This window comes from Pongo pygmaeus, chromosome 18 (genome assembly GCF_028885625.2).
Source record: "Pongo pygmaeus isolate AG05252 chromosome 18, NHGRI_mPonPyg2-v2.0_pri, whole genome shotgun sequence".
Lineage (NCBI taxonomy): Eukaryota > Metazoa > Chordata > Mammalia > Primates > Hominidae > Pongo > Pongo pygmaeus.
This window is the reverse complement of record NC_072391.2, coordinates 66,632,629-66,659,000: the sequence shown is the minus strand read 5'-3', so window position 1 is coordinate 66,659,000 and position 26,372 is coordinate 66,632,629. Positions and strand designations below refer to the sequence as shown.

Below are 26,372 nucleotides of genomic sequence, written 5' to 3'. Positions count from 1 at the left end.
ATGTGTAATGATCAAGTCAAGGGATTTAGGGTATCCATCACATTGATTATTTAACAATTCTATGTGTTGGGAACATTTTAAGTCCTTTCTTCTATTTGAATTATACAATGCATTATTGTTAACTATAGTCACCATACTCTGCTCTTGAACATTAGAACTTATTCCTTCTTTCTAATTGTATGTTTATACCCATTAACCAACCCTTCTTCATAGCCCCTCACAACACACCCATCCCAACCTCTGGTATTTATCTTGTACTGTCTACATCCATGAGATCAACTTTTTTTTTTTTTTTTTTGAGACAGAGTTTAGCTCTTGTTGCCCAGGCTGGAGTGCAATGGTGCGATCTTGGCTCACCGCAACCTCCGCCTCCCAGGTTCAAGCAATTCTCTTGCCTCAGCCTCCCGAGTAGCAGGGATTACAGGCATGCATCACCACGCCTGGCTAATTTTGTATTTTTAGTAGAGACGGGGTTTCTCCATGTTGGTCAGGCCGGTCTTGAACTCCTGACCTCAGGTGATCCACCTGCCTCGGCCTCCCAAAGTGCTGGGATTATAGGCGTGAGCCACCACGCCTGGCCACTTTTTTAGCTCCCATATAAGTGAGAACATGCCATATTTGTCTTTCTATGCCTGCTTTATTTCACTTAACATAATGACCTCCGATTCCATCCATGTTGCTACAAATGACATGACTGCATTATTTTTTATGGCCAAATAGTATCCCATTGTGTATATATACCATATTTTCTTAATCCATCTGTCCGCTGATGGACACTTAGGTTGATTCTGTATCTTTGTTATTGTGAATAGTGCTGCAATAAACATGGAGGTGCAGGTATACTTCTCATATGCTGATTTCTCTTCTTTTGGATAAATACTCAATAGTAGGATTGCTAGATCATACAGTAGTTCTATTTTCAGCTTTTTGAGAAATATTCATACTGTTTTCCGTAATGGCTATACTGATTTACATTCCCACCAACAGTGTATAAGAGTTTGCTTTTCTCTGCATCCTCACCAGCATCTGTTATTTTTTGTCTTTTGAATAATAGCTATTCTAACAGTTACCAAGGTAATATTAAAATACAGCTGTATGGCTTTAAAGGGAAGTTGATTTTAAAAAATACAGCTGTGAATAAGAACAAAAAAGTTTAAAATTACCAAAAAATATGTTTCTTTTGTCTATTTAAAAATATAAGGACCAGCTGGCCCTCACTCTTCCTTTCCTCTAGCCATCATATTTAAACAACTATGAACCTGGGAAGCTTTATCCTGCAAAATGAAAGTTAGCTGCTAGACACCAAAGAAACAACATGAACTAAAAAATGCTGAAAATCCAAGTTGCACTCTTGATTTTGGGGAGCATATCCCCTTGAATTCTTGAGGACAATACAGTGACCCCAGATGGTAGCAAAGGGCATGAGTGTGTTGGCCTGACCCCTCGACTGTCCACAGGAACACAGAGCATCCCAGTGTGATCCCAGTAAGCCACCATGCCTCACCTACAATACTGTATTTTTTTTTAAACCTCATTTACTCTTTTTTCTTTTCAATAGAGATGAGGTTTCACCATGTTGCCCAGGCTGGTCTTGAACTCCTGGGCTCAAGTGATCCGCCCACCTCAGCCTCCCAAAGTGCTGGAATTACAAGCGTGAACTACTGTGCTTGGCACAATACATATATATATATTTTTTTGAGACAGAGTTTCCCACTGTTGCCCAGGCTGGAGTGCAGTGGTGTGATAATAGCTCACTGCAGACTCCGCCTCCCAGGTTCAAGCAATTCTTGTGCCTCAGCCTCCCGAGTAGCTGGGACTTCAGGCATGCGCCACTATGCCCAGCTAATTTTTGTATTTTTAGTAGAGACGGTGTTTCACTATGACGGCCAGGCTGGTCTCGATCTCCTGGCCTCAAGTGATCTGCCTGCCTCGGTCTCCCAAAGTGCTGGGACTACAGGCATAAGCCACCACTTCCAGCATTTCTATTTTTGGAAACAGTCTCACTCTTTCTCCCAGCTTGGAGGGCAATGGCATGATCTTGGCTTGTTGCAACATCCGCCTCCCGTGTTCAAGCAATTCTCATGCCTTGGCCTCCCGAGTAGCTGGGATTATAGGCGCCTGCCATCACTCCTGGCTAACTTTTGTATTTTTAGTAGATATGGGGTTTCACGATCTTGGCCAGGCTGGTCTGGAACTCCTGACCTCAAGTGATCTGCCCTCCTTGGCCTCTCAAAGTGCTGGGATTACAGGCATGAGCCACTGCATCCAGCCCCAGCCTGTATTTTTAAATAAAGGTTTTTATTTTGTCCAAAGCCAAAAACAATTTTAAAAAAAGAAAAAAAATTTGCAAATATCTTTATGTATACATATATGTAAATATATATAAAAAACAATACTCCAAATTCATGACAACTAACCACAAGAGGGCGCTTCCACAATGGAAAGAAACCAGCCTTATTTCCTTTAGATACTTACTTGAGTAAGTGTTGGGCACACATTTTCAAACTTTTGTAGAGTAACTCCTATTTCAAATCCTTTATTTTTCCATAGCCATAAGCTTGCTAGATACTCATCTTTTAAGGGCGCCTATCCACAACTTAGATTTCAATCTTCTGGAGAGTCCATGTATCTAGTACTTGGTAAATGAGTCCTTACATTATTTTTTCTTTTAAGAGACAAGGTCTCACTATGTTGTCCAGGCTGGAGTACAGTGGCTATTCACAGGCTTGATCATCGTGCACTACAGCCCTGAAATGGGCTCAAGCAATTTTCCTACCTTAGCCACCTGAGCAGCTGAGACTACAGTGAGTGCCACTATGTCTGGCTATTTTTTTTTTCATTTAATTAAATTAATTTATTTATTTTGAGACAGGTTCTGGCTCCCATCACCCAGGCTGGAGTGCCATGGCGCTATCACAGCCCACTGCAGCCTTGAGTTCCTGGCTCAGGTGATCCTCCTACCCCAGCCTCCTGAGTAGCTGGGACTACAGATGTGTGTCACCACTCCCAGCTAAATTTTTGTATTTTTAGTAGAGATGAGGTTTCACCATGTTACCCAGGCTGGTCTCAAACTCCTGGGCTCAAACAATGTGCCAGCCTTAGCCTTCCAAAGTGCTAGGATTACAGGCGTGAGCCAGTGTACCCAGTTTCATTTTTTATTGTAGAGATGGGGTCCTCAATATATTGCTCAGGCTGGTCTTAAAACTCCTGGCCTCAAGCAATCCTCCTGCCTCAGCCTCCCAAGTAGCTGGGATTACAGGTATAAGCCACCTTGCCTGGCTAGTCCTTACACTATTAAATGCAGATTAAATGACAACTGGTCTGGCACAGTGGCTTGTGCCTATAATCCCAGTTACTCAGGAGGCTAAGACCGGAGAATAGCTTGAGGCCAGGAGTTGAGACCAGCCTGGGCAACACAGTAAGACCTCATCTCTAAAAAAATAAATAAATAAACCGAAGGCCAGGCGTGGTGGCTCACGCCTGTAATACCAGCACTTTGGGAGGCCAAGGTGGGTGGATCACCTGAGGTCAGAAGTTCAAGACCAGCCTGGCCAATATGGTGAAACCCCGTCTCTACTAAAAATACAAAACTTAGCTGGGCATGATGGCAGGTGCCTGTAATCCCAGCTATTCGGAAGGCTGAGGGGGGAGAATAGCTTGTACCTGGGAGGCGGAGGTTGCAGTGAGCCAAGATCATGCCACTGCACTCCAGCCTGGGCGACAGAGTGAGACTCCATCTCAAAAAAATAAATAAGTAAACTGAAAAGGCTAGGTGCCACCGCCTGGAATCCCAGCACTTTGGGAAACTGAGGCAGGAGGATCTCTTGAGGCCAAGAGAATTTGAGACCAGCCTGAGGAACAAAGCGAGGCCCACCTCTACTAAAAAAAAAAAATTTTTTTTTTTTTAAATTAGCTGGGTGCTGTGGTGGGCACCTGTAGTCCCAGCTACTCGGGAGGCTTGAGGGAGAATCACTTAAACACAGGAGAGTTCAAGGCTACAGTGAGCTCGGATCACATCACTGCACTCCAGCCTGGGTGACAGAGCTAGATCCTGTCTCTTTAAACAAATAAATAAATAGAAGCTCAAAGCTGCTGCAATGAGCTATGATGGATCATGCCACTGGACTCCAGCCTGGGTGATAGAGATCTCCACTCTAAAAAAAAAAAAAAGAGATGAACTATAAAAATGTCATGTTGTACATACGGTATTATAAATGTGCTTTGAGTCATATACCAGGCTTAAAAAAACTTTGCTAATAAAATAGAGAAACTAGGTTTCTTTCTATCATTATCACTTTTAGCTGCCATATTTTAGCACATTTTTAAGTCTGGCACGAATGATAATAGTTTTACTTTAAAACAGATTATGGTACAGTCATGCATCACCTAATGACAAGAATATGTTTGGAGAAATGCGTAATGCATCATGAGATGATTTCATGATTGTATGAACATCACAGAGTGTACTTACATAAGCCTAGATGGCACACCCCACTATACACCTAAGCTCTATGGTATTGCCTATTGCTCTTAGGCTACAAACTTATATAGTATGTTACTGTGCTGAATACTGTAGGCAGCTGTAAGACGATGGTAAGCATTTGTGTATCTTTTTTTTTTTTTTTTTTTTTGAGACAGGGTTTCACTCTGGTTGCCCAGGCTGGAGTGCAGTGGTATGATCTCAACTCACTCAGCCTCCCGAGTAGGTGGGACTACAGGTGCACACCACCACCCTCAGGTTTGTTTTTGTTTATGTGTTTGTTTTTGAGACAGAGTCTCACTCTGTCACCCAGGCTGGAGTGCAGTGGCATGATCTCGGCTCACTGCAACCTCGCCTCCTGAGTTCAAGCAATTCTCCTGCCTCAGCCTCCCGAACAGCTGGGACTACAGGCGCATGCTGCCATGCCTGGCTAATTTTTTGTGTTTTAGTACAGACAGGGTTTCACTGGGTTGCCCAGGCTGGTCGCTAACTCCTGAGCTCAGGCAATCCACCCGCCTCGGCCTCCCAAAGTGCTGGGATTATAGGGGTGAGCCACTGCGCACGGCCTTCTTTTTTTTTTTTAAAGTAAAGACGGGGTTTCACCATGTTGCCCAGGCTGCATTTGTGTGTCTTAACATATGTACACTTAGAAAAGGTATAGTAAAAATACAGTATTATAATCTGAGGGGATTGCTGTCATATATGCAATCCATCACTGACTGAAATGTCATGATGCAGCACATGACTGTATAACAGTTCCATTTAATTACTACTAGAAATAAAAAGTCAGCATTTCTACCTAGAGAGACTTCCTTGATCAGCTCAGCAGCAGCATGGCAACCCTGAACAAGTATCCTGGTCCAGGATGACAGATCCCGATGTGTCTCCACCCTGAAGAGATGCATCTCAATGCCCTGTCGAGAGCCTGTCCTGGTAGCAAATGTAAGGTCAGATCCAAGGGAGGGGGATCGACATCCAGAGCCAGAATGAACCAACCTAGGACCACAAACAGAGCAGAGATCAAAAGTAACTACATTATCAGACAAAAATGTCAGGAATTTGTGCTCATTGATAAGCAGAAACTTATAAAAGCAATCAGCAGCTTTTGGATATAGACATTTCAAAGTAAGATTATAGACTGTGAAATACAGACCATTCTGTTTTCCCATAAAATGACCCCTGGTGTCACAGTCAGACAAGATACCAGTCTTGAACTCCTGGGCTCAAATAATCCTTCTGCCTTGGCCTCCCAAAGTGCTGGGATTACAGGCGTAAGCCTCTGGGCCTAGCCAAGATACTGAGCTGGATGAACCGTGGCCCTAATTTTCCATGAGCTCCTCTATGTTCCCAAGAGGTTATGTGTATCAAAAAGATATGATTTTGATTAGGAAGTAAGTAAATTAACAGTAATAACTTCAGAGGAAAAATATGCTTCTGTAAGAAAAAATGGATAGCTAACTGCATTTCAAACATTTCAGCCAAAGAGCTTAAAAAATATAAATTTTTAGCATCAATCTCTTGTCCAATCACCAAAGAACTTCCAATGGTAGAAAGCAGTGAATATCTCTTCTGGGGAGATGCAGCTAGTAAAGATGCACAGTGAACATCAAGTTGGGTTTTATCTAAAAATTCATACTGCTTTTGCATTTGACTCTAGAATTCCTTGGCCTATGAAGAAATGTTATGTGAAAAAAATGATTCCAAAATAAATAAAACTGTCTTTGTTTGCAAATGACATGACTGTGTACATTTTAAAAATCCCCCAAAATAGACAAAGGAAATCTGGATGCATGCAGTGACTCACACCTGTAATCCCAGCACTTTCACAGGCTGAGGCAGAAGGATCACTGGAGCCCAGGATTTTGAGACCAACCTGGGCAACACAGAGACCTGTCTTTACAAAAAAAAAACAAAACAAAAAACAAAACAAAAAAAGCTCAGCATGGTGGTGTGCACCTGTGGTCCCAGCTACTTGGGAGGCTGAGGTAGAAGGTTGCTTGAGCCCAGGAGGTTGAGGCTGCCATGAGCCATGATTATGCCACTGTATTCCAGCTTTGGCAACAGAGTGAGACCCTGTACACAACTCCTAAAACTGATAAGCAATTATAGCAATGTTGCAGGATATAAGATTAATATACAAAAGTCAGTTGCTCTGAACAACTGAAATCTGAAATTAAAAACATACCATTTATGTCAGTTACCATAAAATGAAATGCTTAAGCATAAGTCCAACAAAATATGTATAGAATCTCTATGAGAAAAACTTCAAAACTTTCCTGAAAGAAAGCAAAGATGATGTAAATAAACCAAGAGATATTTTACGTTCATGGGTAGAAAGACTTCATATTAAGATGTCAATTCTCTTTTAGGTGATCTACAGATTCAATGCCATCCCATTAAAATCCCAGCAAGTTATTTTGTAGATACTGGTAAACTGATTCCAAAGTTTGTATGGAAACTCAAAAGACTCAGATAGTCAACATAATACTAAAGAACAAAAGTTGAAAATAAATCTGTATACTGGCACCACTCAACTTTGACTTACTATAAAACTACAGTAATCAAAACAGTGTGGAATTGGCAAAAGAACAAACAAATTGATCAATGGAACAGAATAGACAGCCCAGAAACAAACCCACACAAATACAGTCAACTGATCTTTGACAGAGAAACAATGATGATTCAGGCCGGGAGTGGTGGCTCATGTCTATAATCCCAGCACTTTTTTTTTTTTGTATTTTTAGTAGAGACGAGGTTTCACCATGTTAGCCAGGCTGGTCTTGAACTCCTGACCTCAGGTGATCTGCCTGCCTGGGCCTCCCTGAGTGCTGGAATTACAGGCATGAGCCACCGTGAAGTCCAGCCTAGCCCACATGGTAAAACCCCGTCTCTACTAAAATACAAAAATCAGCCAGGCATGGTGGTGGTGGGCGCCTGTAATCTCAGCTACTCGGGAGGCTGAGGCAGGAGAATCGCTTGAACCCGGGAGGTGGAGGTTGCAGTGGCCAAGATCGCGCCACTGCACTCCAGCCTAGGCAACAAGAGCGAGACTTCCTCTCAAAAAAAAAAAAAAAAAAAAAAAGAGAGAGAGAAACAAAGGTGACTCAATGGAGAAAGAATGGTCTTTTCTTTCTTTCTTTTTTTTCTTAAGATGGAGTCTTGCTCTTCTCGCTCAGGCTGGAGCACAATGGCACGATTTCAGCTCACTGCAACCTCCGCTTCCTGGGTTCAAGCAATTCTCCTGCCTTAGTCTCCCAAATAGCTGGGATTACAGGCTCCTGCCACCATACCCAGCTAATTTTTGTATTTTTAGTAGAGACAGGGTTTTACCATGTTGGCCAGGCTGGTCTTGACCTCAGGTGATCTGCCTGCCTCGGCCTCCCAAAGTGCTGGGATTACAGGCGTGAGCCACCATGCCCAGCCAAGAATCGTCTGTCTTTTCAACAAATGCTGCTAGAAATAAGTAGACATCCATATGCAAAAAAAAAAAAAAAAAAAAAAAAAAGCAGACCTTACATACTTTTCACAAAAATTAACTCAAAATGGATCTTTGACCTAAGTGTAAAACACAATACTAAAATTTCTACAAAAATTAGCCTGGCGCGGTAGTGGATGCCTGTAATCCCAGCTACTCAGGAGGCTGAGACAGGAGAATCGCTTGAACCCAAGAGGCGGAGGTTGCAGTGAGCCGAGATCGCGCCATTGCACTCCAGCCTGGGGGACAAGAGCGAGACTTCGTCTCAAAAAAAAAAAATAAATAAATAAAAAAATCTATAACATAGGAGCAACTCTAGATGATTTAAAAGGATATAACATCAAAAGCACAATCTCTGAAGAAAAAAATTGGTAAGCTAGACTTCACTAAAATTAAAAACTTCTGATCTGCAAAAAATACTGTTAAGAGAATGAGGCTGGATGCGGTGGCTCATGCCTGTAATCCCAGCACTTTGGGAGGCCGAGGCGGGCGGATCACAAGGTCAGGAGATTGAGACCATCCTGACTAACACGGTGAAACCCTGTCTCTACCAAAAATACAAAAAATTAGCCGGGCATGGTGGCAGGCCCCTGTAGTCCCAGCTACTTGGGAAACTGAGGGAGGAGAATGGCATGAACCCAGGAGGCAGAGCTTACAGTGAGCCAAGATTGCGCCACTGCACTCCAGCCTGGGCAACAGAGCGAGACTCAGTCTCAAAAAAAAAAAAGAGAGAGAGAATGAAAAGACAAGCCGCAGACAAAAAAATTTTGGAAACACATATCTGATAGAGGACTGGTATCCAAAATATATAAAGAACTCTTAAAACTGAATGATAAGAAAACCACCCAGTTAAAAAATGGGCAAAGGACAGCCGGGCATGGTGGCTCACACCTGTAATCCCAGCACTTTGGGAGGCTGAGGTGGGCGGATCACGAGGTCAGGAGATTGAGACCATCCTGGCTAACACAGTGAAACCCTGTCTCTATTAAAAAAACACAAAAAATTAGCCGGGCATGGTGGCAGGAGCCTGTAGTCCCAGCTGCTCGGGAGGCTGAGGCAGGAGAATGGCGTGAACCCGGGAGGCGGAGCGTGCAGTGAGCCGAGATTGTGCCACTGCACTCCAGCCTGGGTGACAGAGCGAGACTCCGTCTCAAAAAAAAAAAAGGGCAAAGGACCCACTTCTTGGTATATATCCAAAAGATCTCAAAACAAGATCTTGAAGATATTTGCACACCTATGTTCACTACAGCATTATCCACAATAGCCAAGAGATGGAAGCAACTTAAATGTCCACTGACAAAAGAAAGGATAAAGACAATTTGGTATAAATATACAATGGAACATATTTTTCAGCCTAAAAAAGGAAATACTGTCATAATCTACCACACTTGGCCAGTCACAAAAAGACAAATACTACATGAAGTCTACTTACATGAGGTATCCAAGGTAATCATACTCATAACAACAGAAGGTAGAATGTGGTTATCAGGGGTTGAGGGAGAGATGGAAATGGAGAATTGTTGTTCAATAGATATAAAGTTTCTGTTTTGCAAGATAAAGTTCTAGAGATCCGCTACACAACAATGTGCATATAGTAAACACTAAACTACTGTACACTTAAAAATAATTAGATGGTAAATTTTTGAGTTTTTTAAATTAAAAATTTATCTGCTAAGGCTCTGTCATCCATGTTATGAGTTTGTTTTAGTATATGTGCTGCCGAAGTGAGCACACATTATGAGTTTTTTAACACACACACACACACACACACACCATTTCCCACCTCTGTCCATCAATAAACAATAACCAACCCAACAGCAAGAAGTGTCCTTAGTGCCCAGATTGAAATCACCCCCTCCCCCAAAAAGATGGTGAGGCTTCTTAGGGAATACGTAAGACTGCAATATTAGCTGGGTGTGGTGGCTTATGCCTGTAATCCCAGCTCTTTGGGAGGCCAAGGCGGGTGGATCACCTGAGGTCAGGAGTTTGAGACCAGCCTGGCCAACATGACGAAGCCCCATCTCTACTAAAAATACAAAAATGAGCCGGGCATGGTGGTGCACACCTGTAATTCCAGCTACTGGGGAGGCTGAGGCAGGAGAATCGCTTGAACCCAGGAGGCGGAGGTTGCAGTGAGTCAAGATTGCACCACTGCCCTCCGGCCTGGGTGACAGAGCAAGACTCCATCTCAAAAAAAAAAACAAAAAACAAAAAACAAAAAACCCTACAAAAAACAGTGAAGCATACATATAGGAAAACCATAAGAAAAGTAATTTTCCTTAAGGTCATGAAACTATTCAGTATTTTGCTTCATAGTTTAATCTATTCACTTTTTATATTTTCTTTTTTTTAATTTTCATTTTGAGACAGGGTCTCACTCTGTCTCCCAGACTGGAGTACAGTAGCACAGTGTTGCCTCACTGCAACCTCCACCTACCCGGTTCAAACAATCCTCCCATCTCAGCTTCCTGAGTAGCTAGGACTATAGGCATGCACCACCATGCCCAGCTCATTTTTATATTTTGTGTAGAGATGTGGTCTCATTATGTTGCCCAGGCTGATCTTGAACTCCCGAGCTCAAGTGATCCTCCCACCTCAGCCTCCCAAGTAGTTGGGACAATAGGCGCGTGCCGCCGTGCCTGGCTCATTTTTGTATTTTGTGTAGAGATAAGGTCTCATTATGTTGCCTAGGCTGATCTTGAACTCCTGGGCTCAAGCGATCCACATGCCTCGGCCTCCCAAAGAGCAGGGATTACAGGCATGAGCCGCCACCTCTCCTGGCCTCACTTTTTATATTTTCCCTATTTTAAAGAAGTATTAAGTAGATCAGTGTAACAGAACAAAATATTACCTCATTTATAAGGATTTACTCACCTGACAATGTTTTCTATACAGGATTTTTTCAAATTTGGTGAGGAATGTACATCAAAGAGAAATAAATAAAATCTCTTCAATGTCTAGCTTAAAAATAGCTGAATTTTGACATCTGCTTCAGCATTCTATTGTAATATGCAGTTACAGCCTCACATAGATATGTAGTTGGAAAAGGGAAGAGTATTTTAATAGCCCATTCAGATCATGTGGATAGCCTTCTGTCCACAGAACCAAAACTCAACAAGTGGTTTGGTAAAGATTAATTGCAATGTGGAATCTGAAACCTTATCAATAGTTTCTGTATCATGTTTACATTAAAAATCAACTGGTTTCCCTTGAAATTTCAATGGATCTTTTTTATGCATGCATAATTTTGCAACATCATATATCATTCATTTGGAAAAATATTTGTTCACTGAGTTACACAGATTTTCCATGTTAAAAATGGTTCGATATAAAAGATAAAAAAAATCTCATTTGGTATTACCACTAATCTCTCCAGAAAAGCAAGTACTGGGAAGCTGTCAAGCTCACAGTAGCAGATATGAGTTTTCCAGCATTCTAATTTTTGCTTGAAAGCTACAATTTTATCATTGGCAACAAATACTATCAGTGTTTTCCTCAAGTTACAGACTTATTTTGGTGATGTGACAAATACCCAAGTCTCACTAAACGTGTTTGTCAATCAGTCATTCTTTCAAGTAAAAAATGATGTTTCCATGAAAAAGCATAGAGTTCAGCTGAGAATTCAATCACACGTGTGCTTTTCCTTGAGACAACAGTCATTCTTCAGTATGCAGCAGAAGTGCTCCATGAGTACTTCCCGTTTCATCACACAGAATGTTACAAAGATGAATACTCAAAGGTCAAGATTAAATAAAATTAATATTTTTTACTATTTCAGCAGACATTTTGAAGTTAAACTGGCATTTTTTTTTCCTCTGCAAGTCCACGTGGGGACGGATACAATGACTCCCAATACAGTTTGGTGCCAACTGCCTTGATTCATGCTAAGGTGCCAGCAATTTTACACATCCTCAGTGTAAATGTCAACAATATGAAAAAAAGCAAATTACATTTTAGTATTACTATGAAAATAGCTTTGAACTCACAAGGCCCCTGAAAAGGGGATCCGCAGAGATCCATGAAGTATACTTTGAGAACTGCTTTACTGAGCTGATTCCCAAAACACCAACATGCCAATTTAACATTAGCTACCTCAGAAAGAGTTAAATAAGTTTCAAAATTACTCCACATAGGATCCAAGTAAGACAAAGTGTTGGGGAGAGCAATAGATATTCTATCATATTCAGTTTGAATGCTAATCCCAAAACAGACATTAAAAAACATAAAATCTAAGAGAATTTTTTCCTACAGATTTGATTATGAAATATTTGGCAAAGGGAATCTAATTCAAACCAGATGCTGGACTCTCGCTGAGCAGCGGTTGGTTGGGAACACTGCAAAAAGGCCCCCCTTTTGTGGAGAGGCCAGATGAGTTCATGCAAAGGCATTTTGGCAGCTTTTGCCCCACAAGTCCCATAAGCACAGCACTACTCAATATTCCACATTCTAAGGTCACCACACTTTTTTTTTTTTTGAGATATTTTTTCTCTTCCAAAGAAAGCTTATAGGAAAAGACAACAAAATCCATATCCTGAAAAATCCAGAGCACCTATAAAACCAGTGTCTTTCTACCTGTGTCATGTATCTGGCTTTAATCTCAAGAAATGTGTAAAATAAAAATCCTCTTCATTTATCACTTTCATGCTTTACTTACTCCTCATTGGCCTGAACTATCAGCTATTAAAACCCATTCACGTACAGAGCTCTGGTTTTGAAGAATCTGTAAATGTGCAATCCAATATAAATGGCAGCTCATGGTTAATTTACATTACTCTAAGGATGTTATTTGATTTTGAACTACAATCAATTCTTAATTTTTCAGGGGTTATCTACTTTTTTTAACATAATAAAGGTCCTTAATTTCTTTTCCTTACCTATGTGTTTATGCAATCCTTTTTTATTCTGTCTCATCCATTCATAAGAACATGGTCCAAAGTATTAACAATAGAATTAGGGAAATTAAACATTCAGCCCTTTCTCATTACTCACTTAAATCTCAAACACTCCCTTTCCCCTACATTAAAAACACTTTCTGGCCTTGCCTCCCTCCGCAGGATACCTCCTGGTCTGGTTTCATCTTCTCATCTCTCTCAGGGTTACCCTTTACCCCCCTCTGATTGGTAGAAGATCATTAAGCCCCACTTAATTCTATTGTGCTGTGACTTCAACCAATTCTACCTTGCCAACATGGCCACATGGAAAAACTAAACCTTTCATCTGTCATTTTTTATTCTAATCCACCAGTACTTCCTGAACAAGGAGTAAAGAATCCCTGCTGTTAACATTAATTAAACTTATTAAGAAACAACATGAACTGGTATAGTGGCTCACACCTATAACCCCAGAAATTTGGGAGGCTGAGGTATGAGAATTGTTTGAGCCCAGGAGTTTGAGACTAGACTGGGCAACACAGCAAGACCCCACCTCCATAAAAAATTAGCCTGGCATAGTGGCTTATGCCTATAGTCCTAGCTACTCGAGAAGCTGAGGTGGGAGAATGGCTTGAGCCCAGGAGTTTGAGGTTACAGTGAGCTATGATCCTGCCACTGCACGCTCTACACTGGATAACAGAGTGAGACTTCGTCAGAAAAAAAAAGAGAGAAGGAAGGAAGGAGGGAGAGAGGAAGGGAGGGGAGAAAAGAAAGGAAAAGGAAAGGGAAGGAAGGGGAAGGGGAAGGGGAAGAAAAAGGAAAGGAAAGGAGGAAGGAAGGCAGACAATCAGTCTAGGAAGCTCTATAAGACCCACCCATTTAATTAATGGTGAGTTTAATTTGCATGTATGAGCATGTTTGAATTCCTCACCTTTAATATGAAACTTTGACTATCTGTAAAAATTGGTGGCAGATCAAAAAAACTGCTCCTTTTCCTTTCCTTTAATTTTTTTGAGACCAGAGGTCTCATTATGTTGCCCAGGCTGGTCTTGAACTACTGGGCTCAAGTGACTCTTCCAGCCTCCCAAGAAGCTGGGATTACAGGCACGTGCCATGGCACCCAGCTAAGAGCTCCTCTTTTTTTTTTTTTTTTTTTGAGATGGAGTCTCGCTCTGTCTCCCAGGCGGGAGTGCAGTGACGCGATCTTGGCTCACTACAAGCTCTGCCTCCCGGGTTCATGCCATTCTCCTGCCTCAGCCTCCCTAGTAGCTGGGACTACAGGCGCCTGCCACCACACCCAGCTAATTTTTTGTAGTTTTAGTAGAGACGGGGTTTCACTGTGTTAGCCAGGATGGTCTCAATCTCCTGAACTTGTGATCCACCCGCCTTGGCCTCCCAAAGTGCTGGGATTACAGGCGTGAGCCAGCACGCTGGGCCAGAGCTCCTCTTTCAACAATGACCAAATTAAACTAATTATTATACTTTTTTTTTTTTTTTTTTTGAGATAGAGTCTTGCTCTGTTGCCCAGGCTGGAGTGCAGTGGTGCAATATCAGCTCACTGCAACCTCCGCCTCTGGGGTTCAAGTGATTCTTCTGCCTTAGCTTCCCAAGTAGCTGGGATTATGGGTGCGTGCCACCACACTGGGCTAATTTTTGTATTTTTAGTAGAGACGAGGTTTCTCCATGTTGGTCAGGCTGGTCTCGAACTCCTGACCTTGTGATCCGCCAGCCTCGGCCTCCCAAAGTGCTGGGATTACAGGCGTGAGCCACTGCACCTGGCCTAATTATTATGCTTTTTACAAAGAATTCTTCTTGGGCATAATTTTCGTTTAATAATAAATACTATAATTAAAGCAGCTAACACTTGAGCAGTTACAATGTGTCAGGCACCATTCTAGGCAGTTTATTATTATTAACTCATTTAATACTAACACCCACCCTATCTCATTAGGGTGCACTTAACAAATGAAAAATATGTGGCACAGAAAGGTTCAGTAGCATGCTATCGCTTACTTAGTATAACATTCAGTTTATTAGGAATCAGTCTTAGTCTCTCTTTTCAATCTTGTTGGGTTTAATTATTTTATTTAAATAACTGAATTATTAAAATATAAAACACACCATACAATTTATCCCTTGAAGTACAGTGGTCTTTAGTATATTCAGAATTTTGCAACCATCACCACATTCAATTTTAGCAGACTGTCATTATCTCAAAAAGAAATCCTGTACCCATTAGCCCCCTCCCCCTGGCAACCACTAATCTACCTTCTGTCTATCCTGGGTTTGCCTATCCTGAACTTTTCATATAAATGGAACAATACAGTATGTGGTTGATTGTGTCTGGCTTCTTTCACTTAGCATAATGTTTTCAAGATTCATCTACACTGTAGTGTGTATCAGAACATTACTAACTGCAGAACAGTATTCCACTGTGTGGATATGTCACATTTTATTTATCCATTCATCAGTTGATGGACACTTAGGTTGTTTCCACTCTTTGGCTATTGTGAATAATGCTATTATGAACAGTCATATATGTTTTGATGTGGATATAAGTTTTCATTACTCTTAGGCATAACTTAGGAATGGAATTGTGGGTCACAGGGTGACTCTATGTTTAGCTTTTGAGAAACTGCCAGACTGCCTTGCACAGCAAGTATACATTTCACATTCTCACCAGCAGTGTATGAAGATTCCATTTTCTCCACGTCGTTGTTCACACTTTTTATTTTATCTGTCTTTTTAATTATAGCCATCCTAGTGGGTGGGAAATGATATCTCACTGTGGTTTTGATTTGTGTTTCCCCGATGGCTAAGGATGCTGAACATCTTCTCATGTTCTTATTGGCCATTTGTATATCTTCTTTGGACAAATATCTATTCATATCATTTTCCCATTTCTTTTTTTTTTTTTTTAGATGGAGTCTGGCTCTGTTGCCCAGGCTGGAGTGCAGTGGTGAGATTTCAGTTCACTGCAACCTCCATCTCTGGGTTCAAGCAATTCTCCTGTCTCAGCCTCCCAAGTAGCTGGGATTACAGTCCACACCATCATGCCTGGCTAATTTTTATATTTTTAGTAGGGACGGGATTTCACCATGTTGGTCAGGCTGGTCTGGAGCTCCTGACCTCAGGTGATCAACCTGCCTTGGCCTCCTAAAGTGCTGTGATTACAGGTGTGAGCCACTGCGCCCAGCCCCATTTCTTAATTGGGTAATCTTTTCATTACTGACTTGGAATAATTATCTCTTTTTTTTGAGACAGAGTCTCACTCTGTCACCCAGGCTGGAGTGCAGTGGTGCAATCTCAGCTCACAGCAACCTCTGCCTCCCATATCCAGGCAATCCTCCTGCCTCAGCCTCCCGAGTAGCTGGGATTACAGGTGTGCAACACCACACTGGCTAATTTTTATATTTTTAGTAGAGATGGGATTTCACCATGTTGGTCAGGCTGGTCTTGAACTCCTGACCTCAGATGATAGGCCTGCCTTGGTCTCCCAAAGTGCTAGGATTACAGATGTAAGCCACCATGCCTGGCCAAGAATTATTTATATATTCTAGATACAAGTCTCGTCAGATATATGATTTTGAAATATTTTCTCCCATTCTGTGAGTTATTTTTTCACTTTCTTGATGGTGACATTTGAAGCACAAGAGCTTTTAAGTTTCTTAAAGTCCAATTTATCTATTTTTTCTCTTGTTAACTGTGTTTTTGGTATCATATCTGAGAAGACTCTGCCTAATCCAAAGTCATGAAGATCTACTATATTTTATTCTATGAGTTTTATAGTTTTAGCTCTTAAATCTTGTCTATATCTTTTCCCTACTTGCAAATTAATACCACTGATAGTACATACGCCACCCCACCTCCTTCTTTAGTACCAAAGTGCTTTGATGGTGCACGCCTAATCTACTCTATAGCCAAGAAATTATTTGCTTATGGCATTATAATTTCTAGTATTAAACAAAAGCTCTTCTACCGAATGTAGTAAATTTCTGCTTCATGCTTCCAGGTGCACACATTTTAAAAAAGAATAAAGCTACCCTCCTTGCATTCTATGATCAGAACCAAAGTGTAAGCTGATTCTACAAAATTTAAACTTAAGAGATCTCCACAGCCATATTCTTAAATTCTAAATCTTTGGAAAATATATATTTAATTGCTCTAATTATAATTACTAAGACATGGTCACATATTTTTGTAGGATTACTGTCAAGTTCCTAATGTAACCATGACAGTGAAACTATAACTTAAGTAAAGAATTTAATTCAACTAAGATTTATTGATGGCCTACTACACGCAAAGCATTGTGGGAAGTGCTGAGATGACTAAGTCAGAGTTCTTGACTGCAAGGAGGTTATAATTTAGTGGGGATTTAAAAAACCAAATATTAAGAAATTTACAAAAAACAATAGTGTATATCTTATTTTTTTTAAAAGAGAAACTGATAATTAAATTCAGTCTTTCTGCAGGACTATTCTGTCCTAAAGGAATTAATGAGGACACACCTCCCTAATACTGAGGCTCACCAAATCCTTTACTTCATTCTGTGATCTAGGAGCTCTGCTCTAAATTACGGAGATACTACTGGAAGGCCATGTGAAAAATATATTTTTTATAAAAAGAATAATATATGTAAAGGAAGAATAATATATGTGGCAAGTTAAAGGAAATCTTTTAAACTGAAACTTTTCCAGTAATGCAAAGAATACTCTGCCTTACATGAATCTTTGTCTCCTCAAAGCAGGAAATCCCCACTATTCCCACTGGGATATTCCAGATAGTTTCATCATTTAGCTCTTTTGACTACCAAATACTTTTCCATGGCGCTCTTCTTTAATGTATAGTTTTTGAGTTATATCAACACCTGATTCTTTTGTAAGTCCAAAAAAATTTGAGTTTGGATATGTTTTCTAGTTTCACAGTTATGATCCCTTAAGACACCTTGGCTCCCAAGTCTAAATTTCTCTATTCTTTTCCCTTTCAGCCCTCCATATCTGGAATGCTAGAAACACCCTGTGGCTTCAGGTCAAATCAATGTTTATTTCATAGAATCAAAATGATGTGTTCTTACATTAGAAAGAGAAGTTGAAGAATATTTTGGCTGAGTTATGTGGTTTATCCACAGTACCACATTCTGGTTTAAATGATTTCATCACTCAGTCAAAAGGCTGCCAAAATTTCAGTGGTTTTCTAGTCACAGTCAATAAAATAAAGAAAAAAAACCCCTATAATCTTCATGACTAAGCAAGTCTTGTAAGGCAACAGTTAGGAAGTTCCTTTGACAACTTAAAAGGTACACACAAAAACGCTCATGATAAAAACAATTTATTCTGAGCTAGGAGCTGCAAAATGATCAATAAGGTTATAAAAGAAAACATTTTTGTCTGCATCAACTATATCTGCTACTTAAATGCTCTTTTAGGCACCTAAGATAACAGAATTCACTTTACAATTCTTTTGTAGATTTAGAGTGGGATAAATATTTTACTCCTTATCTTTAGTCTTACTTACCTTGTGGCAACAAGTGGGTAGCTGTGGCATGGTGACGCCCAGGCATCTCTTGTCCATGGCATACAGTCATAGAGCAGCAAATCCTTCTCAGTCACAGCCATGAGGACAGGTCTCCATTGCTGTCTTCCACCATCTAGTTTTGCCTGTTAAAATGGAAAAATTCAGAAATCAGGGCTAACTATAATCATATGTCTTTGTAAAAGTTCCTTCAATGATGGCCTAACACAATGGGTCTCCAGTTTGTTTTCCCAACCTGATGGACTTTACATTCAGGAAACATCTCACCAAGTTTACACTGGTAGGGACTCTCCACTGGAAGGTGTGAAGTGGTGTGTGTATTAGAGCTATAAACATTCTCTAGTGATACAACATAGTTTTTCCCCATTCTGTAATAACTGAACATTGCCAATTCTGTTTTTTCTTTTTTTGAGATAGGGTCTCACTTGGCTTCCCAAAGTGCTGGGATTACAGGTGTGAGCCACACGTCTGGCCAATATTGTCAATTCTGATTAAATATATAGTAATATGTTCAAAATTGTAAGTTTCAGAATGTCTGATGTGTAATATCTTCTAAACATAGGACAGAAACTCCTACTACCAAATAAGTCTGTATAATCTAAACATCAAAGTTTTTGATCAAGACTTACAATAAAAAATAGAGTTTACATTGCAACCCAATATATACAACATAGATGGTTGAATAAAATATTTTCCAAATAACACAACTCTCTTATTTTGTGCAATGTAATCTGTTAACGTCTATCTTTTTTTTTTTTTTTTTTTTGAGACAGTCTTGCTCTGTCGCCAGGCTGGAGTGCAGCAGCACAATTGCGGCTCACTGCAACCTTCACCTCCTGGTTTCAAGCGATTCTCCTGCCTCAGCCTCCCGAGTAGCTGGGACTACAGGTGTTTGCCACCACGCCCAGCTAACTTTTCTATTTTTAGTAGAGACAGGGTTTCACCATGTTGGCCGGGATGGTCTCGATCTCCTGACCTCATGATCCGCCTGCCTTGGCCTCCCAAAGTGCTGGGATTACAGGCATGAGCCACCATGCCTGGCCCATCTATCCTATTTTTTAAAACGCAGATCACGATTCACTATGTTGTATTTTTTTTTCTTCTTTTTGAGATGGAGTTTCGCTCTTGTTGCCCAGGCTGGAGTGCAATGGTGCGATCTTGGCTTACCGCAGTCTCAGCCTCCCAGATTCAAGTGATTCTCCTGCCTCAGCCCCCCGAGTCGCTGGGATTATAGGCATGTGTCACCACACCCAGTTAATTTTGTATTTTTAGTAGAGACGAGGTTTCTCCATGCTGGTCAGGCTGGTCTCAAACTCCTGATCTTAGATGATCCACCCACCTCAGCCTCCCAAAGTGCTGGGATTACAGGCGTGAGCCACTGCGCAAGACCCATAGTGTTATTATTATTATTTTTTTTGAGACGGAGTCTTGCTCTGTTGCCCAGGCTGGAGTGCAGTGGCGCGATTTCCGCTTACTGCAACCTCTGCCTCCCAGGTTCAAGCAATTCTCCTGCCTCAGCCTCCCGAGGAGCTGGGACAATAGGTGCATGCTGCCACGCCCAGCTAATTTTTTGTATTTTAGTAGAGACGGGGTTTCACTGTATTGCCCAGGCTGGCCTCGAACTCCTGGGCTCAGGCAATCTGCCCGCCTCGGCCTCCCAGAGTGCTAGGATTACAGGCGTGAGCCAACGCGCCTGGCCTCACTGTGTTGTATTTTTTAAAAACTGTATTAACCCAGAACTTAGCAGCTTAAGAAAACACTTAAACTATGTTCCAAGAGTTCTCCATTGTATTTTATTTATTATTATTATTATGTTTTTAGACAGTCTTGCTCTGTCACCCAGGCTGGAGTGCAATGGCACGATCTTGGTTCAGTGCAACCTCCACCTCCCGGGTTCGAGTAATTCTCCTGCCTCAGCCTCCCGACTACCTGAGATTACAGGCGCCCACCACCATGCCCAGCTAATTTTTTGTATTTTTAGTGGAGACGGGGTTTCACCATGTTGGCCATACTGGTCTTGAACTGACCTCAGGTGATCCACCCACCTCAGCCTCCCAAAGTGCTGGGATTACAAGCGTGAGCCACCGTGCCCGGCCCATTGTATTTTAGAAGTTTATGTTTCAGCTTAGAAGGTACCATTGAATTTACTTGTATAATGCTCAGTTATCTCTAAAAAGGTTTTAAACTTCAGGAAAACAACTACTATTTATCCATACTGTCAAGGATTCAAGGCCAAAAAGCCAGACTATATTCAAGAAAAGCCCTGTCATCATCAAAACTTTTCCCTCCTCAGGAGACCTTTGAGCAAGGACTGTTCAACAACACTGTATTTTAACACTGATCCTTCAGCTCAGCATCACTGACAGCTTCAAGGAGAATTCAAAATGATGAATCACTTATCTCTTAGAGTGTTGCCTTCAGAGCCCTTTTCACGTGTTTTCCTTAAAGACTTCTGAAGGTAATCTGGACACAACAGAGAACCTTAAATCTATAATCTGAAATGGCCTGAGTGGTTTGGTTCTGTGCTATAACATCTATCACTGGGACGCTCTTCTCTTAGCCAAGGCCACGAGCTAGATCCCCAAAGTGGGAAATTAATTCTAGCCAGTGAAGGGACCAGTGCTCTACCATGTGCTGAAAGCAACAAAAAACAAAACCTAACTCTGAGAATTCAAACAAAATACTGTAGAAAGAATTATGCATTTCTTATCAGTAAACCTGAGTTTTCCAAGATTATATTAGTCTATGGTTAACTCTCCAATGTCTGGAAGGAGAATATCAGCTCTAAAGAGGTTCTCTTAGAATCATACATTTTTGGATCACAGATATCCCCAAAAAATTTCAAGTTTATGTTCACTACTAGATATTTGTCCCCAAGATTATTACAGACAATATTTCAATAGGTTATATCATATAAAACTCTGTCTTCCCAAAGGGTTAAAATGATAAACTGATTTTGGGCCAGGCATGGTAGCTCACGCCTGGAATCCCAACACTTGGGGAGGCCGAGTCAGGCGGATGACGAGATCAGGAGATCGAGACCATCCTGGCCAACATGGTGAAACCCCATCTCTACAAAAATTAGCTGGGCATGGTGGCGTGTGCCTGTAGTCCCAGCTACTCAGAAGGCTGAGGCAGGAGAATCGCTTGAACCCGGGAGGCGGAGGTTGCAGTGAGCTGAGATTGTGCCACTGCACTCCAGCCTGGAAACAGAGTGAGAATCTGTCTTAAAAACAAAAACAAAAAAAACCCGATAAACTGATTTTTAAACATAAATGTTTTACTGGCTGGGTGTGGGGGCTCACACTTATAATCTTGACACTTTGGGAGGCCCAAGTGGACAGATCACTTGAGCCTGGGCAACATGCTAAAACCCCATCTCTACAAAAAATACAAAAATCAGCCAGGCATGATGGTGTGCATCTGTAGTCCCAGCGACTCAGGAGACTGAGGTGGGAGGATCACTTCAGCCCAGAAGGTGGAAGTTGCAGTGAGCTGAGATTGTACTACTGTACTCCAGCCTGGGCAACAGAGTGAGACCCTGTTTCATACATAAAATAAAGTAAACAAATAAATAATTTTTCCCCTTAAATTACAAGGGAGAGATTTTTGAAGGCTAGAGTATAAGCATTTGGAAAACCTAAATTAAATGTATTTCTTCCCAAAGGTATTTTGAGCCCTAAAGGAAAAATGCTAATGCCAATAGAAACAATGTTCAATTTCAAGAAAGAGAACTTTGTTTAACACATTTCTCAAAGTGTTTACTCTTTTAACTCTTTCAAGTCCTTAGTTTTTAGAGAATATCTTTTCCCTCTTCTACTTATCATTGGAAAAAAAATGAAACCTAAGTTTAATCATTCTGATTGCCTATTTGCCTTAACTTTTTTTTGTTTTGTTTTTGCGATTGAATCTTGCTCTGTTGCCCAGGCTGGAGTACAATGGCCCCATCTCGGATCACTGCAATCTCCATCTCCCAGGTTGAAGCGATTCTCCTGCCTCACCCTCCTGAGTAGCCGGGATTACAGGTGTCTGCCACCATGCCCGACTAATTTTGTATTTTTAGTAGAGATGGGGTTTAGCCATGTTGGCCAGGCTGGTCTCAAACTCCTGACCTCAGGTGATCCACCCACCTCAGCCTCCCAAAGTGCTGGGATTCTAGGTATGAGCCACCACACCCGGCCTTGCCTTAACTTTTAAAGATACTGTTTGCTTTCAGTGAAGTCAAATGCTGTCTGCTCTATATGGTATGTGTTTTTTGGTTATGGTATCAGCATAAGCAGCCTTGGGGATCCCACCATTGAGTTTCTGGCCAGAGACAAAAGGGATACGAATGTTAGGGCTTTATTTTGCTTGTGTTTGAACACCTACACATGCACAAACCTGGCCAAACTACAGCTTTCTCCAAATTTTATTTCTTTTTTTTTTTTTCTTTGGCACGGAGACTCACCCTGTCGCCTAGGCTGGAGTGCAATGGTGCAATCTCGGCTCACTGCAACCTCTGCCTCCCAGGTTCAAAGGATTCTCCTGCCTCAGCCTCCTGAGTAGCTGGGATTACAGGCGCCCGTCACCACTTTCAGCTAAGTTTTGTATTTTTAGTAGAGACGGGGTTTCACCATGCTGGCCAGGCTGGTCTCAAACTCCTGACCTCGTAATATGACCGTCTTGGCCTCCCAAAGTGCTGAGATTACAGGCGAGAGCCACCACTCCGGGCCTTCAAATTTTATTTCTAATAAACAGAGGTGGATAGCACTAAAGATGAGAAAATACTAATAGTTATTATTCATTTCCCAAATCCCTTAATCCCTTTTTCACAGGCAATGTACTTCTGGTTCTTTATTTTATTATTACAATAAAAAATGGAGAGCAAAGAGTAAATAACTAATTACACTAACACCAATTGAATGTATATGGTCGTAACTTGAGTCTTTATGCACTTTGGGAGTTAAAAGGCATAAAGTAGTAACTGTTAAAATAAACCTTTTCTTTGGTTGTCTTGCCTTTTCTTTTCTTTTCTTTTGACAGTCTTGCTCTGTTGCCCAGGCTGGAGTGCAGTGGCGCGATCTCGGCTCACTGCAAGCTCCGCCTCCCGGGTTCACGCCATTCTCCTGCCTCAGCCTCCCCAGTAGCTGGGACTACAGGCGCCCGCCACCACACCCGGCTAATTTTTTGTATTTTTAGGAGAGACAAGGTTTCACCATGTTAGACAGGATGGTCTCAATCTCCCGACCTCGTGATCCACCCACCTCGGCCTCCCAAAGTGCTGGGATTACAGGCGTGAGCCACCGTGCCTGCCCGGCCAATAAATGTAATTTTAATCGTAATCACTTAAGTTTTTCCTTATCACTGAAATAGGTGCTTTTCTTTATTCTTGAACGTCTTGAATCATCTGATGTTGAGGGACCTCCTGAACTGGATTTTCTTTTTTTCTTCTTCCTCAGTTTTGGCTTGCTGGAATGCTGTGGCATAAGGCTGTCAAAGAGTAGGATTCTCCCCTTAATCTTCACTGTCTTCTACTTCTTCAGTTTCTTCTACTGGTTCAGGAACTTTCTTTTTTTTCTTTCTTCTTTGGAGTTTCACGTTCTTCAAGCATATTTTTCGGACAGGCGTAACTTAGGTGTCCACTTTTCCCACAAACATAACACTTAGATTCATCAAAGTAGTTCTGCCTTTGGGTGAACTCGGCTGCTCTTCTGTTATCAATAGTGACGCTTGCTTTTATCACTCTACCAAATAACCATTGTTTATTGCCCTAGTACTGTTTTGTGCAGAGTATTTTATCCAAAAATAAAATAAATGCAACCTCTTTACTCTTCCTGGTATCTTTATATTTCATTATAGTAACCTTTACAACTTTGCCATGCTTGGAAAATATACAATATATGTCATTATTTGTCAGGGAATGGGCGAGGTGGATACATGCTCTGTGCTTTTACTTGGAGCCAACTCACCACGCATGTCTTCAGGTAGGGCAGACCCAGGAGACCAGAAGAGCGAGAGCCCTTGGCTTAGCTGGGGCTAAACGCTGACTTTTTTGCCCCTCACAATGGCCTTGGCATCACAGGTCCTGGGAAGGGTCAGGTGCAGAGACAAGATAGCAGCAGCAGCAGTGCCTCTTCGCGACTGTGGGAGACCCAGGCCTGGGCATTAATGAGAAAAGCCAAAGGCCAGGTACGGTGGCTCATGCCTGTAATCCCAGCTTCTGGGAGGTGGGAGAGAGGAACGCTTGAGCCCAGGAATTCAAGACCAGCCTAGGTAACAAAGTGAGACCCCGTCTCTACACAAAATTTTTTTTTTTTTTTTGGGGGAGGCAGAGTTTGCAGTGAGCCGAGATCACACCACTGCACTCCAGCCTGGGCGACAGAGTGAGACTCTGCCTCAAAGAAAAAAAAAAAAAAAAATTAGATTTATTTTGTATATATCACTAAAATAAAAAAGTCTTGGCATACAAAGTTAAAAAAAATACTCAAATGCTTTAAAAAACTAATTTAATAGGTAATACATGTCCTCCATTTGGTGGACTCAAAAAAATTTCCTTTTAAAAATATAACCAGCAGGGTGCGGTGGCTCACTCCTGTAATCCCAGCCACTTTGGGAGGCCAAGGCAGGTGGATCACTTGAGGTCAGGAGTTCAAGACCAGCCTGACCAACATGGTGAAACCCCGTCTCTACTAAAAACACAAAATTAGCTGAGCATGGTGGTACACACCTGTAATCCCAGCTACTTAAGAGGCTGAGGCACAAGAATTGCTCAAACCCAGGAGGCGGAGGTAGTAGTGAGCCAAGATTGTACCATTGCATTCCAGCCTGGGCAACAAGAGCGAAATTCCATCTCAAAAAAAAAAAAAAAAAAAAAAAAAAAAAACATACCCAGGCCGGGCACAGTGGCTCATGCCTATAATCCCAGCACTTTGGGAGGCTAAGGTGGGAAGATCACCTGGGCCCAGGAGTTTGAGACCAGCCTGGGCAACACAGTGAGATCCTATCTCTACAAAAAATAATTTTAAAATTAGCCTGGTGTGGTGGTACGTGCCTGTAGTCCTAGCTACTCAGGAGACTGAAGTGGGAGGACTACTTGGGCCCAGGGGGTTGAGGCTGCACTGAGCCATGATTATACCACTGCACTCCAGCCCAGGTGAAAGAATGAGACCCTGTCTCAAAAAAAAAAAAAAAAAAGGTAGAGTGGAATGGTAGTTCCTAGAGGCTGGGGTAAGGGGTAGATGGGGAAAATGAGATGTTGGTCAAATGGTACAAAGTTTCAATTAAACAGGATGAATACATTCTGGTAATCTTTTGCATAGTATGGTGACTATATTTAATAATAATGTATTGGCCGGATCTTAGCACTTTGGGAGGCTGAGGCGGGTGGATGACCTGAGGTCAGGAGTTCAACACCAGCCTGGCCAACATGGTGAAGTCCCATCTCTACTAAATATACAAAAATTAGCTGGGCGTGGTGGCATGTGCCTGTAATCCCAGCTACTCGGGAGGCTGAGGCAGGGGAATCGCTTGAACTTGGGAGGCAGAGGTTGCAGTGAGCCGAGATCGCACCACTGCACTCCAGCCTGGGCGACAGAGTGAGACCTCATTTCAAAAAAATAAATTGTATATTTCAAAATACATTAAAATAAAAAATTTTAAATGTTTTTACCACAAAGAATGATAAATATTTGAGGTGATGGATATGTTAATTAGCCTGATTTGAGCATTCCACAATGTATACACGTATCAAAACATTATACCGTATCTCATAAATATACATAATTATTTGCCAATTAAAAAAAAAACAACACTGTGAACATGGAAATTAAACAAAACAAACAAAAAACCAAAAACCAATATAACCAGTTAAAGGGTAAAATCAGTCACATAAAAATTAGTATTAACAACCCGGGAGGCCGAGCTTGCAGTGAGCCGAGACGGCGCCATCGCACTCCAGCCTGGCCAACGCAGCGAGACTCCATTTCCAAAAAAAAACCAACAAAAAAGAAATATCCCCTACCCTCTGAACTCTCAC

The 26,372-nt window shown here is 41.5% G+C and overlaps 1 protein-coding gene across 1 annotated transcript in view; it reads right to left on the bottom strand.

Moving 5' to 3' along the window:
* The window catches only part of SNTB2 (syntrophin beta 2), a 125,577-nt gene that overhangs the window by 19,492 nt on the left and 79,713 nt on the right, over window positions 1-26,372 (bottom strand). Inside the window, exons 4-5 of the mRNA XM_054454120.2 lie at window positions 18,341-18,483; window positions 5,280-5,476 (exon numbers count right to left, since the gene is read on the bottom strand). Of these exons, the coding sequence (XP_054310095.1) occupies window positions 5,280-5,476; window positions 18,341-18,483 (340 nt within the window). The remainder of the gene's footprint in view (window positions 1-5,279; window positions 5,477-18,340; window positions 18,484-26,372) is intronic.